We start from the raw sequence: 18,131 nt of genomic DNA, 5'->3' as shown, positions 1-18,131 counted from the left end.
GTTAAGAATCATGTCAAGTCGCCGTTGTGTAACCCCAACCATACTTTCGCAGTTCAACCCCCATTGGGAGGAATTGTATCTGTTTACAGAAAAAGATGGTGTTGCAAAATGTTTAGTATGCCACAAAACGCTGAATTCTTTTAGGAAATTTAATTTGCAGCGACATTATATGTCGTACCACGCGAAAGACTACGGAAGTGGAAAATGTGATGGACCAGATCGTGCACAGGAAGTTAAAAGGAAGCTATCCGAAGAAGATCTGGATGACGAAGAAAAATCAACTGAGGCAGCTCTCAGAGTGAGCTACAAAATTGCTTTGTTTTTAGCAAAATCCCTGCGCCCCTTCACTGATGGCGATTTAATAAAAGATGTTTGGTAGTTGCTGCGGAACACTTGTGTCCATCTCAAGTTGAACAGTTTCGGATTGTGCCATTTTCTGACATGACCATTATGCGTCACATACAGGACATGGCAGACGACGTCCAGAGCCAGCTTGCAAATATCTATAAAGATTTTATGGCGTATTCTCTAGCTCCTGACGAAAGTGTTGATATCACTGGAACAGCGCAGCTTTCCATATTTATTAGAGGCGTTAATAGAGATCTTCAGGTGAGGAAGGAGCTCCTCGATGTAGTAGCCATGAAGAACACTACAACCGGAGGTGATATTTTAAGTAGTGTTGAAAAAAGTGTTGAAAATATAGGATTGTCGTGGAATTCTTTAGTTTCAGTGTCTACAGACTTTGCACCAGCGATGACAGGGAAAAAATTAGGTTTCGTTGCGCTGTTGAAGGAGAAAATGCAAAAACTGACAGTGCCGAATGAAATAAGGGGCGTTCACTGTGTGATCCACCAGGAAAACTTATGTGCAAAGGGTATCACTCTAAAAAATGTGATGACTGTTATATAAGGAAGCATGGGCTACAACACATACAATTTAAAAGCTATCTTGAGGATGTAGAAAGCCAGTATGGTAGCCTGCCTTATTACAGCGAGGTCCGCTGGCTTAGTCGTGGCGAATTATTAAATCGAATTTTTGCCTATTAGATGAGATGAATATGTTCATGGAAATAAATAACATGTGTGTTCCTGAATTGAAAGAGCCTTCATGGAAATGTGATCTCGCGTTCTTAGCAGATTTAACTAGCCATCTGAATGCTTTGAACATTTCACTACAAGGTAAAGATCTGCTAATTACTCATTTCATAGATCGAATACGAGCTTTTAAAATGAAATTGACACTTTGGGTGAGTCAGCTGGAAACAGGAAATCTAGCTCATTTTCCTAAATTATGATCCATGCAAGATGTTCACAAAGACTGTGAACGTTATTCACATAGTTTAGTTGCCCTTAAGGAAGAATTTGATCAACGCTTTCAAGATATGACAGCACTAGACAGTGATTCTGATCTGTTCTCCTCTCCATATTCAGCGAATATTGAAGAGATTCGTCCTGAGCTGCAACTAGAAATTATTGACCTGCAGTGTGACAGACAATACAGAGACAAATTTCATAACAAGAAAAACATTTTGGAATTTTACAGACACTTCCCTCAGGATAGATTTCCTCATTTGCACAAACTGGCGGCTACAATAATATCAATGTTCGGTTCCATGTATGTTTGTGAATAACTGTTCTCTGCAATGAAATGTAACAAGACGCGCCTGAGAAACGCATTGTCTGATCGAAATTTAAACTGCACGCTGCGCCTACAATGTACAAGAACAATTACTCCGAACATAGACGCAATTGTAAAGGGCAAAAAGTACAAGATAACAGAGAATCCCACACTTCAGTGACACCTTTTATTGTGTAACAGTTCACAAATTAATACGAATGTAGAGAGATACACTAAGCTAATAAAATTATGTGACACGTGTACATTCTCCTTTATTTGTTTCATTTGTCACAGTAATAATTCGTGAGTGATATCCCTGCAGGTGGCCGCGGATTTACATCGACTGGCAGCAGCTGTTGTGTGCCCCACGTGACTCTCCCCACTCTCCGCTCTGGTCCGGTAGTGGGGGTAGCGTGCTCCGCTCGCGCTGTTCCGTGCTCGCGCCTTGCTGCTCACAGCTTGCTCCGCGAGCACGTATGTCGTGAAGCCCTGGTCTAGACGGACGTCACAAGACATCCGGTCAAGTTGATCGTTGATTCCTTGACTCAGTTTTTTTTTATTACAGAGAGCACGCAGCCCTCCGACCGAACACGCTGAGCTACCGTGCCGGCACGGTATCCATCTGAGCCACCGAGGACACAGAGGATAGTGCGTCTGCAGGGACTTACCTCTGGCACGCCTCCCGTGAGACCAACATTCGCAACTTATTGTCCCGCACTAAACTCATAGTGCCCCTGCTCATATACTCATTACTGGCGGCTTTATTGACGATACGGGTGAAAATGACTTACAAGTTCGTCGTACCCTCCATCGGGAATGCTGGAATTCAATATGGTGTTGGCCCACTCTTAGTCTTGATGACAGCTTCCGATCTCACAGGCATAAATTCAGTCAGATGCTCGAAGACTTCTTGCGGAATGGCCGCCCGTTCTTCGCGGAATGCTCCACTGAGGAGAGGTATCGATGTCGGTCGGTGAAGGCCTGGCACAAAGTCGGCGTTTCAAAACATCCCAAAGGAGTTCTATAGGATTCAGATCAGGATTCTGTGCAGGCCAGTCCATTACAGGGATGTTATTGTCGTGTAACCACTCCGTCACAGGCCGTGCATTATGAACAGGTGCTCAATCGCGTTGAAAGATGCAATCGTCATCACCGAATTGTTCTTCAACAGTGGGAAGCAAGAAGGTACTTAAAACATCAGTGTAGGCCTGTCCTGTGATGGTGCCACGCAGAACAACAAGGGGCGCAAGTCCCTTCCATGAAAAGCAAGACCACACCATAACGCCACCGCCTCCTAATTTTACTGTTGGCTCTACACACGCTGGCAGATGACGTTCACCGGGCATTCGCCATACCCACATCCTGAAATAGGATCGCCACATTCTCTACGTGATTTGTCATTCCACACGACGTTTTTCCACTGTTCAATTGTCCAATGTTTACGCTCCATACACCAAGCGAGGCGTCGTTTGGCCTTTACCGGCGTGATATGTGGCTTACGAGCAGCCCCTCGACCATAAAATCCAAGTTTTCTCACGTCCCGCCTGTCATAGTACTTGCAGTGGATCGTGATGCAGTTTGGAATTCCTGTGTGATGATCTGGAGAGATGTCTGCCTATTACACATTACGACCCTCTTCAACTGTCGGCGGTCTCTGTCAGTTAACAGTCGAGGTCGGCCTGTACGCTTTTGTGCTGTACGTGTCCTTCGCGTTTCCACTTCACTATCACATCGGAAACAGTGAACCTAGGGATGTGTAGGAGTGCGGAAATCTCGCGTACAGACGTATGACACAGGTGACACCCCATCACCTGACTGCATTGGAAGTCCGTGAGTTCCGCGGAGCCCCCCATTCTGCTCTCTCACGATGTCTAATGACTACTGAGGTCGCTGATATATATTACCTGGCACTAGGTGGCAGCACGATGCACCTAACATGAGAAACGTATGTTTTTGGAGGTGTCCGGATACTTTTGATCACATAGTGTATGTACTTCTGTTACTGCGTCACATACCCGCAACACCACCAGGAGGCATCCAACGTCGTGTTGGACAGTGTTCATAATGTTTTGGCTTACAAGTGTATATGTGTGTGTGTGTGTGTGTGTGTGTGTGTGTGTGTGTGTGTGTGTAATAGAACGAGAATTAAAATTCACGAAGAACTCACAGATGAAATTATAACAGACTAACTAACCCAGATTCTTCGCGATTGTTAAATACGTATTGAAATTGGAAATATGTCCTGATCATCTTTTCCCTCCTCGTCTTCCCTTTCTTTGTTGTTTATCTCCTCCTCCTTCCCCCCGTCGATCCCCCCCCCCCCCAACCACGCCTCTCCCGTCCGTTTCGTCTTTCCCTCTCACGCTGATCTCGAGCCTTGTTTATTACGACAGCCAACGGAACCTTGGTTGGCAACTGAAATCACTTAAAATAGATGGGTAAATCGGTTGGTTCCATTGGTGTATGGGCTATAATATACCTCTCCAGTTGCTGGATCTGTGAGGATAGTAGCTTCAATGACAAATAGTCGCATAGTTTTAATCTGCAAACGAGTAGGATTACGAGGTTTTTAACGATTCAGTCTCCGTAGTAATATTCTAATCTGCTTTCTGTTAAAATCGACTGCGAAGAAGAGAACAAAAGAGCACAAGGCACATAGCATATGTAGTTTTTTTAATTATATGTAAGCAAAAGGAATATATACGGGAGAAACGTTTAGTCTAACGGTTTAAATGCCGCGCTATCGTAATTAAAACCTGAGCGCACTGCATTTTTCCTGGCAGTCGATTTTAAAGGAAAACCTGTACATTCGACTTTAAAAAAAATATAGCCTACCTCTGCCTGAATGTTTATTAGAGCATCATGTAAAAATCTGAAGCAAATCGGTCAAAAACTTTCGAGATTTTTACTAATAACATTGTTTCTTCATGTAGTACACATATATTTAAAAAAAAGTTGTAGGCTATATCCTTCCTAACGTTTGTCGGAGAATCGTGTCAAAATGTGAAATTAATCGGTCGAGTACTTTTCGACATTTTAGGCATCAACGTTAAACATCGACTTGTCTTTATATGGTAGTATAGACAAAGTGTTTTGTCTGGAGTATGGCACTCTATGGGACAGAAATATAGACATTGGTGATGAGAAAAAGAAATAAGTCTAGTAACATTTAAGATGTGAATGTGGAGGAGAATAGAGAAGATAATCTGGACATAAAGAGTGATTAACGAAAGACTTCTGGAAAGGGTTGGTGAGAGAAGAAGACTGCTGCAGGTTGTAAGAGAAAGGAGGAAGAACTGGCTCGGACATTCCTTGAGACGGGTACTTGCTAACAGTCGCTTTGGAAGCAGTAGTCTGTGGAAGGAGAATGAGAGGAAGGAGGAGATACGAGATCATAGACGGCATAAAGGGAACCGGAAATTACGCAGACCTGAGGAGGATGCCAGAAGACAGGAGAGCATGGAGAGTTGCCACGTGAAAACCTGCCTTCGGGTAGAACACTATGACGATGATGAATACACTTAATAAAATGTTCCGGGCTATTATGCCGTGGTCGAATGGATTTCACTTCAAAACCCGACGTTTCGTCGCCATCTGTGGAGGACATTTTCAAGGAGTATCGCAGCTTTGTTGAATGTCCGATTCACACCCTGGCTCGCTCTGGCTAAACCAAAATTCCGCTCCCGCGAGCATCCACGCAGTGGAGTGACGTCACATGTTTTGAATAGGCGAGCGCAGTCAACACCGACTCAAAGGAAGGCCTCGGCGCTTGTTGGTGACGTCACGTCAGCTAGGCACGGCGCACGCCAGGTCTGTTGCAGGCAGAAACGCCTGGGCGTGCTTATCACTATAAATCTCTTATTTTTGTACAAACTGTTTGGTATTGTTTTGGGTTCTACAGTTTTATTTAGATGAAAGATTTTCTTACTATCGTAAAGCTACGAATGAAGATCATAGTTCTGTATTAGTGAATCCTGTCGAAACAAACGTAGATCAATATGAGAAGATGCTTTGCCCCATTGCAAGCTTCGGAAATTTTACATTCAAGAAACTATATTTACTTGATCCATTTTGTTATCGAAACTTACCCCAACCACCTTACAATGAACTCGTTTCTTTTATTTATTTATTTATTTATTTATTTTCGTTTGACATCGTTACTGGAAATGTGAACTAACTTACGTGCGTAAATGTCTAACTGTTGCCAGTCATTAGATTACAGTCGTTTTCAACGAAAGGAATTCTAAACAGGAAACAAAATAGCTTCATACATCGAAAATACTGCTGAGCTTACACTTTTTTAAACATGCACATTAGAAAAGATAAATTTCCGCCCTTGCAACTGAAACGAGAAACTTTGTAAGATAAAAAAATTTTATTTGATAAAACAAATATCTCTCTTTTGCCTCTTCTTCTGTCCCCCACCCCCTCCCCCAAAGTGTACAATCGCAAGATATTTCATTAACATTCAGTGCTCCTCACCCCATAGTCAACCAAGATACCTAAAGAAGAGCACCAATATGTTCACAGTTTCTTGTAAAAGCAACCCAGTACAAACGTAACTTCCTCAGATCTACAAATAAGGTAAAGAAGCACGAATTCTCTTGCTGCTGGACCATGAAGTTGTTTTTGTATGTCAGTCCTTAAAACAGGTGGAAATTTAAGTTCAGGAGTACACTATTTGTTAAGAAGTGTAATGAATTGCACAATTAATTGATTGCAGAAATCTCTCATGTGTGTTGGTCAACTACGCCAATAGTTTCACATTTTCCTGTGTCAGAGAGGGAGACACCACCATTATGAGTATGCCTGCAACAGACCTGGCGTTCGCCGTGGCTAGCTGACGTGACGTCACGAACAAGCGCCGAGGCCTTCCTTTGAGTCAGTGTTGGCGCAGTTGACCATTGTAGATTGCCCTTGTCCGCTTTTGCTGTCATCCCACGGTCAGATTGGCACACATCTTCTTCGTCACCAGAATCCAAGTATCATATAATTTCAATCCCTCCTCCCTCGTATAACATTCCTGGGGTGTTTTGCAAGTTCTATGGCCTCTCTGAATAGCCATTCATGGTATCAGCTTGTGGCTGCTAGTACAAAAATGAATGTGCTGGACTCTGCCAGTCTCCCCACTTCTGCAATTGCCCTTGTTCTCTTCGAGTCGTTTTTTGACAGTTCTTTTTGTACCCACTTACACATCCCCACAACTACACAGAATCCTATAAATTCCAGCTTTTTCCAGCGGTTGGCGAGAATCCACAGCCGATTTTAGGTGATCTTGTATCTTCCGTGTAGTTGTGTAGATTACCGCAATGTTAGGCTTTTTCAGGATTTTTCCTATGCGGTCAGTCTCGTCCTTAATGAATGGCAGGAGAACGTTCGATTTCACCGGCGCTTGAGCATCACTGTAATTTTTACGCGGTGGTCTTAATGCTCTTTTCACCTCTGTGAACGAATAACCATTCTTGAGAAGAGCACTGGTGATATGTTTTAATTCTTCGTCAAGCAGCTCTGGTTCGCAGATTTTCCTTGATCTATCCGCTAACGTTTTTATGATGCCTCGCTTTTGGTGCGGCTGGTGGTTCGAATCACGGTGTAGGTAACGGTCTGTGTGCATGGGTTTTCGGTAAACCGTGTGATCTAAGCTACCACCTTCTTTCCTGAAAACTATCACAACAAGAAAATTAAACGTACGCCTACTTCCTCTTCCTCCACGGTAAACGTGCGTATTCAAAACACGCAACGTTACGCCACTGCGCGCAAGCCGAATTTAGCCGTAGTCAGTAGCGATCCAGGGTGTGAATCGGACATTTAACAAAGCTACGACCGCCACTGAAAACGTCTTCCGCAGATGGGGCTGAAAAATCGGGTGTTAAAGTGAAATCCATTCGACCACGGTTCAATGGCCCTGAACATTTTATTAATTGTGACATTTCTGGCCGTGATGATGAACATAACCTGAAAATCTCACCTGAAAAATCAGGGTATGGTAATATCAAGAGCACCTCTAACATGTAAGTAGAAGTAGACAGTATGTCGACTGAACAACTGATGAGCTTAACTGATGAGCTTTAATTATCTGTGGACTGTTCACCAGCCACAAAAATGGGCCTGCCCAAGACCGTCGTTATGTTGCCCCTCGCAAAGCAAGCTGTCGTTCCGACTGCGAAACGTATCTAAATGAACGCCAGAGGGGAAGGGCTCGTTCCATTGACGCCCTTTAGCCACCTCCAGGGACCCTGTAGTGTCCATTCTGAGTGGCAGCTTGTCTAAAACGTTTTCCTCGGTCACTTACAAGAAAAGCGCCTCATTTCAATCCTGGTCGTCACTGGAATGAGATTTTCACTCTGCAGCGGAGTGTGCGCTGATATGAACCTTCCTGGCAGATTAAAACTGTGTGCCGGACCGAGACTCGAACTCGGAACCTTTGCCATCTGCGGGCAAGTGCTCTACCAACTCACGCCCAGTCTTCACAGCTTTACTTCTGCCAGTACCTCGTCTCCTACTTTCCAAACTTTACAGAAGCTCTCCTGCGAACCTTGCAGAACTAGCACTCCTGAAAGAAAGGATATGGCGGAGACATGGCTTAGCCACAGCCTGGTGGATGTTTCCAGAATGAGATTTTCACTCTGCAGCGGATAGTACGCTGATATGAAACTTCCTGGCAGATTAAAACTATGTGCCGGAACGAGACTCGAACTCGGGACCTTTGCCTTTCGCGGGCAAGTGCTCTACCAACTGAGCTACCCAAGGACGACTCGCGCCCCGTCCTCACAGCTTTACTTCCGCCAGTACCCCGTCTCCTACTTTCCAAACTTTACAGAAGCTCTCCTGCGAAACTTGCAGAACTAGCACTCCTGAAAGAAAGGATATGGCGGAGACATGGCTTAGCCACAGCCTGGGGGATGTTTCCAGAATGAGATTTTCACTCTGCAGCGGATAGTACGCTGATATGAAACTTCCTGGCAGATTAAAACTATGTGCCGGAACGAGACTCGAACTCGGGACCTTTGACTTTCGCGGGCAAGTGTTCTACCAACTGAGCTACCCAAGCACGACTCACGCCCCGTCCTCACAGTTTTACTTCTGCCAGTACCTCGTCTCCTACTTTCCAAACTTTACAGGAGCTCTCTTGCAGGAGCTGTGAGAACGGGGCGTGAGTCGTGCTTGGGTAGCTCAATTGGTAGAGCGCTTGCCCGCGAAAGTCAAAGGTCCCGAGTTCGAGTCTCGTTCCGGCACAGAGTTTTAATCTACCAGGAAGTTTCTGGTCGTCACTGTTATCACCTCCATCGCAGACGTGTCAACAGAAGGCATGAGATGTTGTGAACAGCGGGAGGGGTGGGGGGGGGGGGGGATTACCATCTTGTGACACGGACATGGCCAAAGTGGCGTTGGAGTGAACTGTTGTGAAATTTCATGCCAATGTCACATCATTAATTCGTCTTACACCTCATATGAACTTCTGAGCTCTAGCCTTTTTTATCGCATGTGTCGATACTTTGCTGTTCGAAGCGCCGCAGAGCCCAAGGGAGACGTTGCAAGGCGCCACGCTTTTACCCATTTACAGAGAGAAAGGCTGTAGGCGCTTTTGAGCCAGATTTTACACTTGGAAGTCGCTATGGGGAAAAATGACTGGGTTTCAAATGAAGTGACCCTTCAATACTTTTTGGAATGTACATGTGATAGTCTTGTCAATACGTACTCCCCAGTGCCAAATTTGAGATCCGCACCTAAGCCTATGTGGTGCTCGAACCCACGAGTCAGAAAGGTACGTAACACAAGGTACATAACAGTTTTAACGACTGACACTTAAGAAGCGGCCGGCCGGTGTAGCCGAGCGGTTCTAGGCGCTACAGTCTGGAACCGCGCGACCGCTACGGTCGCAGGTTCGAATCCTGCCTCGGGCATGGATGTGTGTGATGTTCTTAAGTTAGTTAGGTTTAAGTAGTTCTAAGTCCTAGGGGACTGATGACCTCAGATGTTGAGTCCCATAGTGCTCAGAGCCATTTGAACCATTTTTGAACTTAAGAAGCTACCGTTGAGACAGTCGTCAAACTTTGGGTGACGTGTGCAGATGCTGACGCAGAATGAATGGCGTCGCCTTCGCGAAGACTACGACACACTCTGCCAGTTGACGAGGGACGTGGACAGCTCCGTCTGCAACATCGTGCTGCTCTCCTGCGCCAACAACCTGTACTTTATCTGCCTCCAGCTCTTCAACAGTCTCAAGTAAGTCACTACTACACTACGTACAACCGATGGTAATACAGTTTTAAAAATCACATCGATAAAACAAAACGACGACGATGACACTTGGAGGTATCCTCATCTACATGCTTATTCTCCAGTGCCACACGTCTTTTCCCAGCACTGGATGACGACAGGGATCCCGGTTGTAGAAGTCTGCATTTTAGCTGTTCAAGAAACCTTCCACCTAGAAAATCACTAGGTCGCCATTCTCGAAATGCCTGCCACGAAACGGTTTCTTCATCAAAGGAAAACAGAATAAGCCACTGGGGTACATTTTAAGAGAACACAGGTCTAAAGCAAAATTTCGTAGCCAAATGAAGCGGCACGTGCAACTGTATCCTGTACAGATTGATACAGTGAACTTTCATGGAGAAAAAGACACCATGTTGGATACCATCCCGCGGCACTTCTACTTAACAGTCTGCCGTATCTGCGTCAGGTAATTTCGGTAGTATGCTGCTGTGACTGTTTGCCCCTTACGAGTATAGCCCGTTAGCACCACAATAAATGGCTCTGAGCACTATGGGACTTAACATCTGAGGTCATCAGTCCCCTACAACTAAGAACTACTTAAACCTAACTAACCTAAGGACATCACACACATCCATGCCCGAGGCAGGATTCGAACCTGCGACCGTAGCGGTCTCGCAGTTCCAGACTGAAGCGCCTAGAACCGCTTGGCCACGCCAGCTGGCAACACCACACTAAGGCAGTCCCAAAGAAAACTCGGCATCACATTGCTTGATGGTGGTTGGGTCTTGGCATTCTCTGGTGGTGGCAATTCCACATATTTCCACTGCTTGCTTTGCTCCTTTGTTTCGGCCTCATACTGATTCATCCAGCACTTCTATATCTACTGTAGATCTGCATACATTCTTCGCAAGCCACCGTATGGAACATGGCGAGGGGTTCCTAATACGACTACTACTCATTTCCTTTCCTGTTCCACTCGCAAATACAATGAGCGTTAAACGAATGTCTATAAGCTTCCGTACGAGCAATAATTTCTCTCCCCATATCATCGTAGTCCTTAGGCGAAACGTACGCCGGCGGTAATCGGAAACTGAATTGTTCTGCAGTCGGCCTCAAATGCTACTTCTCTAAATTTCCGCGCAATAATACGTCACGATAAGAGTGTCCTGTGTCCCCCCCCCCCCAATCCCCGAGCGATTCCCATTTGACTACACGAAGCATCTCCGTAATAATTGCGTGTTGATGGAACCTACCAGTAACAAATTTAGCAGTACGCTTCCTCATTCCTTGGATGTCTTCCTTTGACGTGGTCTGGTGGGCATCCCAAACACGCGAGTTGTTCTCGAGAACTGGTCTCACTAGGGTTCTATACGCCGTCTCCTTTATAGATGATTATAATTCTCCCAATAAAAAGAAGTCGAGCATCCGCATTCCCTATTACCAACTTGACATACTAATTCCATTTCATTTCGCTTTGCAACGTTACACCTAGATACACTCCTGGAAATGGAAAAAAGAACACATTGACACCGGTGTGTCAGCCCCACCATACTTGCTCCGGACACTGCGAGAGGGCTGTACAAGCAATGATCACACGCACGGCACAGCGGACACACCAGGAACCGCGGTATTGGCCGTCGAATGGCGCTAGCTGCGCAGCATTTGTGCACCGCCGCCGTCAGCGTCAGCCAGTTTGCCGTGGCATACGGAGCTCCATCGCAGTCTTTAACACTGGTAGCATGCCGCGACAGCGTGGACGTGAACCGTATGTGCAGTTGACGGACTTTGAGCGAGGGCGGATAGTGGGCATGCGGGAGGCCGGGTGGACGTACCCCCGAATTGCTCAACACGTGGGGCGTGAGGTCTCCACAGTACATCGATGTTGTCGCCAGTGGTCGGCGGAAGGTGCACGTGCCCGTCGACGTGGGACCGGACCGCAGCGACGCACGGATGCACGCCAAGACCGTAGGATCCTACGCAGTGCCGTAGGGGACCGCACCGCCACTTCCCAGCAAATTAGGGACACTGTTGCTCCTGGGGTATCGGCGAGGACCATTCGCAACCGTCTCCATGAAGCTGGGCTACGGTCCCGCACACCGTTAGGCCGTCTTCCGCTCACGCCCCAACATTGCGCAGCCCGCCTCCAGTGGTGTCGCGACAGGCGTGAATGGAGGGACGAATGGAGACGTGTCGTCTTCAGCGATGAGAGTCGCTTCTGCCTTGGTGCCAATGATGGTCGTATGCCTGTTTGGCGCCGTGCAGGTGAGCGCCACAGTCAGGACTGCATACGACCGAGGCACACAGGGCCAACACCCGGCATCATGGTGTGGGGAGCGATCTCCTACACTGGCCGTACACCACTGGTGATCGTCGAGGGGACACTGAATAGTGCACGGTACATCCAAACCGTCATCGAACCCATCGTTCTACCATTCATAGACCGGCAAGGGAACTTGCTGTTCCAACAGGACAATGCACGTCCGCATGTATCCCGTGCCACCCAACGTGCTCTAGAAGGTGTAAGTCAACTACTCTGGCCAGCAAGATCTCCGGATCTGTCCCCCATTGAGCATGTTTGGGACTGGATGAAGCGTCGTCTCACGCGGTCTGCACGTCCAGCACGAACGCTGGTCCAACTGAGGCGCCAGGTGGAAATGGCATGGCAAGCCGTTCCACAGGACTACATCCAGCATCTCTACGATCGTCTCCATGGGAGAATAGCAGCCTGCATTGCTGCGAAAGGTGGATATACACTGTACTAGTGCCGACATTGTGCATGCTCTGTTGCCTGTGTCTATGTGCCTGTGGTTCTGTCAGTGTGATCATGTGATGTATCTGACCCCAGGAATGTGTCAATAAAGTTTCCCCTTCCTGGGACAATGAATTCACGGTGTTCTTATTTCAATTTCCAGGAGTGTATTTAATCCTTGTGACTGCGTCAAGCAGCGCTCTGCTAATGCTGCATTAGAATGATACACGATTGTCTTCTACCTCATCCGCACTAACTTAACGTTTTTCTACATTTATAGCAAGCTGCCGTTCATCATATCAATTAGAAATTATGTCCAAGTTATCTTGTACCCTTCTACAGAAGCTCAACTTCTTCCCTTACACCACAGCATCATCAGCATACAGTCGTAAATTGCTGCTCACCCTGCCCGTCACATCATTTATATATGCAGAGCGACGCTTTATAAATCCCTGTTGGTTTGTGGGCAGAAGCTTTTCTGTTTCGAGAAACTTATAGGAAATTTATTATATTCGAACACAGAATGTGGTCGAGAATTCTGCAGCAAACCGATATTAAGGTTGTTGTTGTGGGTGTGGTCTAAAGTCCGGAGACTGGTTTGATTCAGCTATCAATGCTACTCTGTCCTGTGCAAGGTTCTTCACCTCCATGTACCTACTGCAACCCATATCCTTCAGAATCTGTTTAGTGTATTCATCTCTTGGTCTCCCTCTACGATTTTTACCCTCCACGCTGCCCTCCAATACTAAATTGGTGATCCCTCGATGCCTCAGAACATGTCCTACCAACCGCTCCCTTCTTCTAGTCAAGTTGTGCCACAAGCTCCTCTTTTCCCCAATTCTATTCAATACCTCCTCATTAGTTATGTGATCTACCCATCTAATCTTCAGCATTCTTCTGTAGCACCACATTTCGAAAGCTTCTATTCTCTTCTTGTCTAAACTATTTATCTTCCACGTTTCACATCCATACATGGCCATATTCCGCCAACCAGCATCAGATTCCCATCACACCGACGAGAAAGTTGACCGACGGGATTGTTTAGCGACCAGTGACCGATCTCAAAATGACGCAGTTTGCGTAATTACATTGCCAGGATACTGATCCAAAAGATCGGTAAAAGAGATCTCAGGGACGCCGAAATAAAAGTTTAATAAAGTAATAGCTTATTGAACACTACTAGCGTTCTGTTGTGGCCACCAAACAAATCGTCGGCAACTCTCCTTCGCTGCAGCCTGAAAAAGTTCTAAAACGCAACATAATAAATTGAGATGTGGCATTAATGGAAAGGAAAGTAGGTTCTTCATTTAAATACGTGTGTTGTAATTAAATTAGTGTAATTATTTAACGAAAAGTTACAGATACGAGAGCGACACTCACATTTTGTGTAACAGCCATCGAAAACAAACGAGAGAGAGAGCTTACAGCTCCTGCTTTTATGTAATCCAAAAATTAATTACGGCGACTGCCTTCAACTTGTTTTACAGAATGTAAAGTTTTAATATGTAAACATTTCTCTGGAACATTTACCATCCACAGGACGTGTGGCATGTAACTGAAAAAGTGTCATGATGGTCTCTAAAAGGGCAGAAGATTCCGGACTAGCCCCCACTCGGATCTCTGGGAAGGGACTGCCAAGGGGGAGGTAACCATGTGAAAAAAGACAATAACCAGTTAAGTCGGAACATTCTACGAGTCGGTGCGTGGAATGTCGGGAGAGTTTGGACACGGTAGGGAAGCTAGAAAATCTAAAAATCAAATGTGCAGTCTAGATTTAGTGGGGGTCAGTGAAATGAAATGGTAGATAGATAAGGATTTCTGGTCAGACAACTATAGAGTAATAGCAACAGCAGCAGAACATAGTATAGCGGGAATGGGGTTCATTATGAATGGGAAGATAGCGCAGACAATGAGTTACATTGAACAGTTCAGTGACAGGGTTGTTCTCATCAGAATCAAAAGGACACAAACGCCAAAAACAATAATCCAGGCGTACAGACCGACGTCACAAGCAAAAGACGAAGAGACAGAGAAAGTATATGAAAATATTGAACCTGTATTCCAGTTCTGTGGCCGAGCGGTTCTAGGCGCTTCAGTCTGGAACTGCGCGATCGCTACGGTCGTAGGTTCGAATCCTGCCTCGGGCATGGATGTGTGTGATGTCCTTAGGTTAGTTAGGCTTAAGTAGTTCGAAGATCTAGGGGACTAATGACCACAGATGTTAAGTCCCATACTGCTCAGAGCCATTTTCTGTAATTCAGTACGTCGAAGAGATAGAGAAAGTATATGAAAATATTGGACCTATAATCCAGAATGTAAAGGGAGATGATAATCCGTTAGTCATGAGAGACTGGAATACCCTAGTAGGGGAGGAAAGAGAAGCTAGAATTACGGGAGAAAAAGGGGTTGGTAGTAGGAATGAGAGAGGAGAAATGAAATGATCGTATGGCATTGTTGGCCGGGAGGCCCCATGCGGGGGAAGTTCGGCTGCCGTATTGCAAGTCCTTTTTAGTTGACGCCACTTCGGCGACTTGCGAGTCAATGATGATGAAGAACACACAACACCCAGTCATCACGAGGCCAAGAAAATCCCTGACCCCGCCGGGAATCGAACCCCGGGATCCCGTGCCCCGGAAGCGAAAACGCTACCGCAAGACCACGAGCTGTGGACGGAGAGGAGAAAGACTAGTGGAGTTCTGCGATAAATTTCAGCTTGTTATAGTCAATATAAAATTCAAAACTCACAAGAGGAGAAGGTATACTTGGAAAAGACACAGAGATGTCGAAATATTCCAGCTGGAATGCATAATGGTCAGACAGATTTCGATGTCGGATACCGGGTATAAGACGTACACAGAAGCAGATGACTCAAATTACCGTTTAGTACAGGTCAAGCCTAGGCTGAAGTTCAAGAATATCGTCCAGAAGAATCAACGTAGAGAGAACTCAACTGAGGGGTGATGAGGAGATCTGTCTAAAGTTCTCTAAGAATGTACGTACTGCGATAATGAATACTACAGAGGGCAGTTCAGTTGAACAGGAGTGGATATGTCTATAAAGTGCAATAACAGCAGTTTGACAGAAGCATATAGGTATACAGAAGGTAACTGCAAAGAAACCTTGTGAACATAAGAAATAAACACCGAAGCGCCGAAGAAACTGGTATGGGCATGCATATTCAAATACAGAGATGTGTAAACAGGCAGAATACAGCGCTACGGTCGGCAACGTCTATGTAAGACAACAAGTGTCTGGCGCAGTTGTTAGGTCGGTTACTGCCGCCGCAATGCCAGGTTATCAAGATTTAAGTGAATTTGAATTTGATATTGCAGTCGCCGCACGAGCGATGGGACACAGCATCTCCAAGGTAGCGATGAAGAGTGGATTTTCCCGTGCGACCATTTCACGACTGTTTCGTGAATATTAGGAATCCGGTAAAACATCAAACCTCCGACATCGCTGCGACTGGAAAAAGATCCTGCAAGAACGCGAGCAATGACGACTGAAGAGAAACGTTCAGCGTGACAGAAGTGCAACCATTGCGCAAATTGTTGCATATTTCATTGCCGGGCCGTCAACAAGTGTCAGCGTGCGAATCACTCAACGAAACATCATCGATTTTGGCTATCGGAGCCGAAGGCCCACTCGTGCACCCCTGATGACGGCAAGACACAAAACTTTACACCTCGCCTGGGCCCGTCAACACCGACATTGGACTGTCGATGACTGGAAGCATGTTGCCTGGTCGGACGAGTCTCGTTTCAAATTGCAGCGATCGGATGGACGTGTGCGGGTGTGGAGACAATCTCATGAATCCATGGACCTTGGCCGCACGGGATTAGCCGAGCGATCTTGGGCGCTGCAGTCATGGCCCTCGGGCATGTGTGTGTGTGTTTGTCCTTAGGATAATTTAGGTTAAGTAGTGTGTAAGCATAGGGACTGATGACCTTAGCAGTTAAGTCCCGTAAGATTTCACACATATTTGAACATTTTTGAACATGGATCCTGCATGTCAACAGGGGACTGTTCAAGCTGGTGGAGGCTCTGTAATGGTGGGCAGCGTGTGCAGTTGGAGTGACATGGGACCCCCGATACGTTTAGAAACGAGTCTGACAGGTTACTCGTACGTAAGCATCCTGTCTGATCACTTACATCCTTTCATGTCCATTGTGAATTCCGACGGACTTGGGCAGTTACAGCAGGACAATGCGGCATCCCACAGGTCCAGATTTGCTACAGAGTGGCTCCAGAAACACTCTTCTGAGTTTAAACACTTCCGCTGGCCACCAAACTCCCCAGATATGAACATTATTGAGCATATCTGGGATGCCTTGCAACGTACTGTTCAGAAGATCTCCACCCCCTCGTACTCTTACGGATTTATGGACAGTCCTGCACAATTCATGGTGTCAGTTCCCTCCAGCACTACTTCAGACATTAATCGAGTCCAAGCCACGTCGTGTTGTGGCACGTCTGCATGCTCGCGGGACCCTACACGATATTAGGCAGGGGTACCAGTTTCTTCGGCTCTTCAACGTAGTAGTTCAGTCGATCAGCGAAAGAAGTTACAGAAACGTTCAGGTAAGATCAGGAATACAGCAACATGAGTCACTTAGTAATGAAACAAATACGAAGCAGGAAGTGAAGAAAAGCAAAGGCGAAAAAAAAAAAAGAGTGAAGGTCTCCAAAAAGAAATGGTCGTTGGAACGATTGGTTCACCATATAGAAAAAGTCAAAACATTTTAAGTAAAAGCAAAGGCGACAGCATTTGGAGTGCATTAATAATTTCACTGTTAAGTGTAGAGAAGAGAATTGATGGCTGAAACGAGTGCACTGAAAGCCTCTGGTTATGTGACTGAAGAAGAAGTGGAGGACAGTATGGAAGACTTAAGGGCTCTAGTACTACAGTACAACAGAGCTTTTGAAGACTTGTCATCAAATAAGTCGGAAAGCATAGACAATATTTCTTCAGAATTTCTAAATTCAGTTGGACGATCAAACAACCACTGAAGTTGGTTTGTAGAACCTATGAGAGTGGACCTTGGAGATACACCATCAGACTTCGGAAAATATCATCCACACCATCCCAAAGACTGCAAGAGTAGATACGTGCACGTCTTGCTTAAACTTCTGGCATCCTTATTGATGCAAAGAATAACAAACGGACGAATGGAGAAGAAAACTGAGAATCTATTAGATGACGATCAATTTGGTTTCAGGAAAGGTGAAGGCACCAGAAAGACAGTTATGACGTTGCACTTGCTAATAGAAGATAGAACTGACGAAAATCAAGTATCTTTAGGGATTTGTCGACCTGGAAAAAGTGTTCGACAATATAAAATGATGTAAGATGTTAGAAATTCTCAGGATGATAAGTGTAAGCTATAGAGAGAGAGACGGATAATGTACAATATGTACAAGAACCACAAACAAAAAATAAGAATGGAAGACCAAAGACAAAGTTTGTGGATTAGAAAGGGTATAAGAAAGGGATACAGTTATTTTGTCTTACTGCTAGTGGGATAAGACAGGTTCTGGGGCCCTT

General features: G+C 45.7%; 1 protein-coding gene across 1 annotated transcript in view; it reads left to right on the top strand.

Moving 5' to 3' along the window:
- The window catches only part of LOC124593922 (gustatory receptor for sugar taste 64f-like), a 122,268-nt gene that overhangs the window by 24,885 nt on the left and 79,252 nt on the right, over positions 1–18,131 (top strand). The window contains 1 exon segment of the mRNA XM_047132271.1: positions 9,689–9,870. Within this exon segment, the coding sequence (XP_046988227.1) occupies positions 9,689–9,870 (182 nt within the window).

The sequence above is a fragment of the Schistocerca americana genome, chromosome 2 (genome assembly GCF_021461395.2).
Source record: "Schistocerca americana isolate TAMUIC-IGC-003095 chromosome 2, iqSchAmer2.1, whole genome shotgun sequence".
Classification (NCBI taxonomy): Eukaryota; Metazoa; Arthropoda; class Insecta; order Orthoptera; family Acrididae; genus Schistocerca; species Schistocerca americana.
This window is presented reverse-complemented; position numbering and strand designations above follow the sequence as displayed.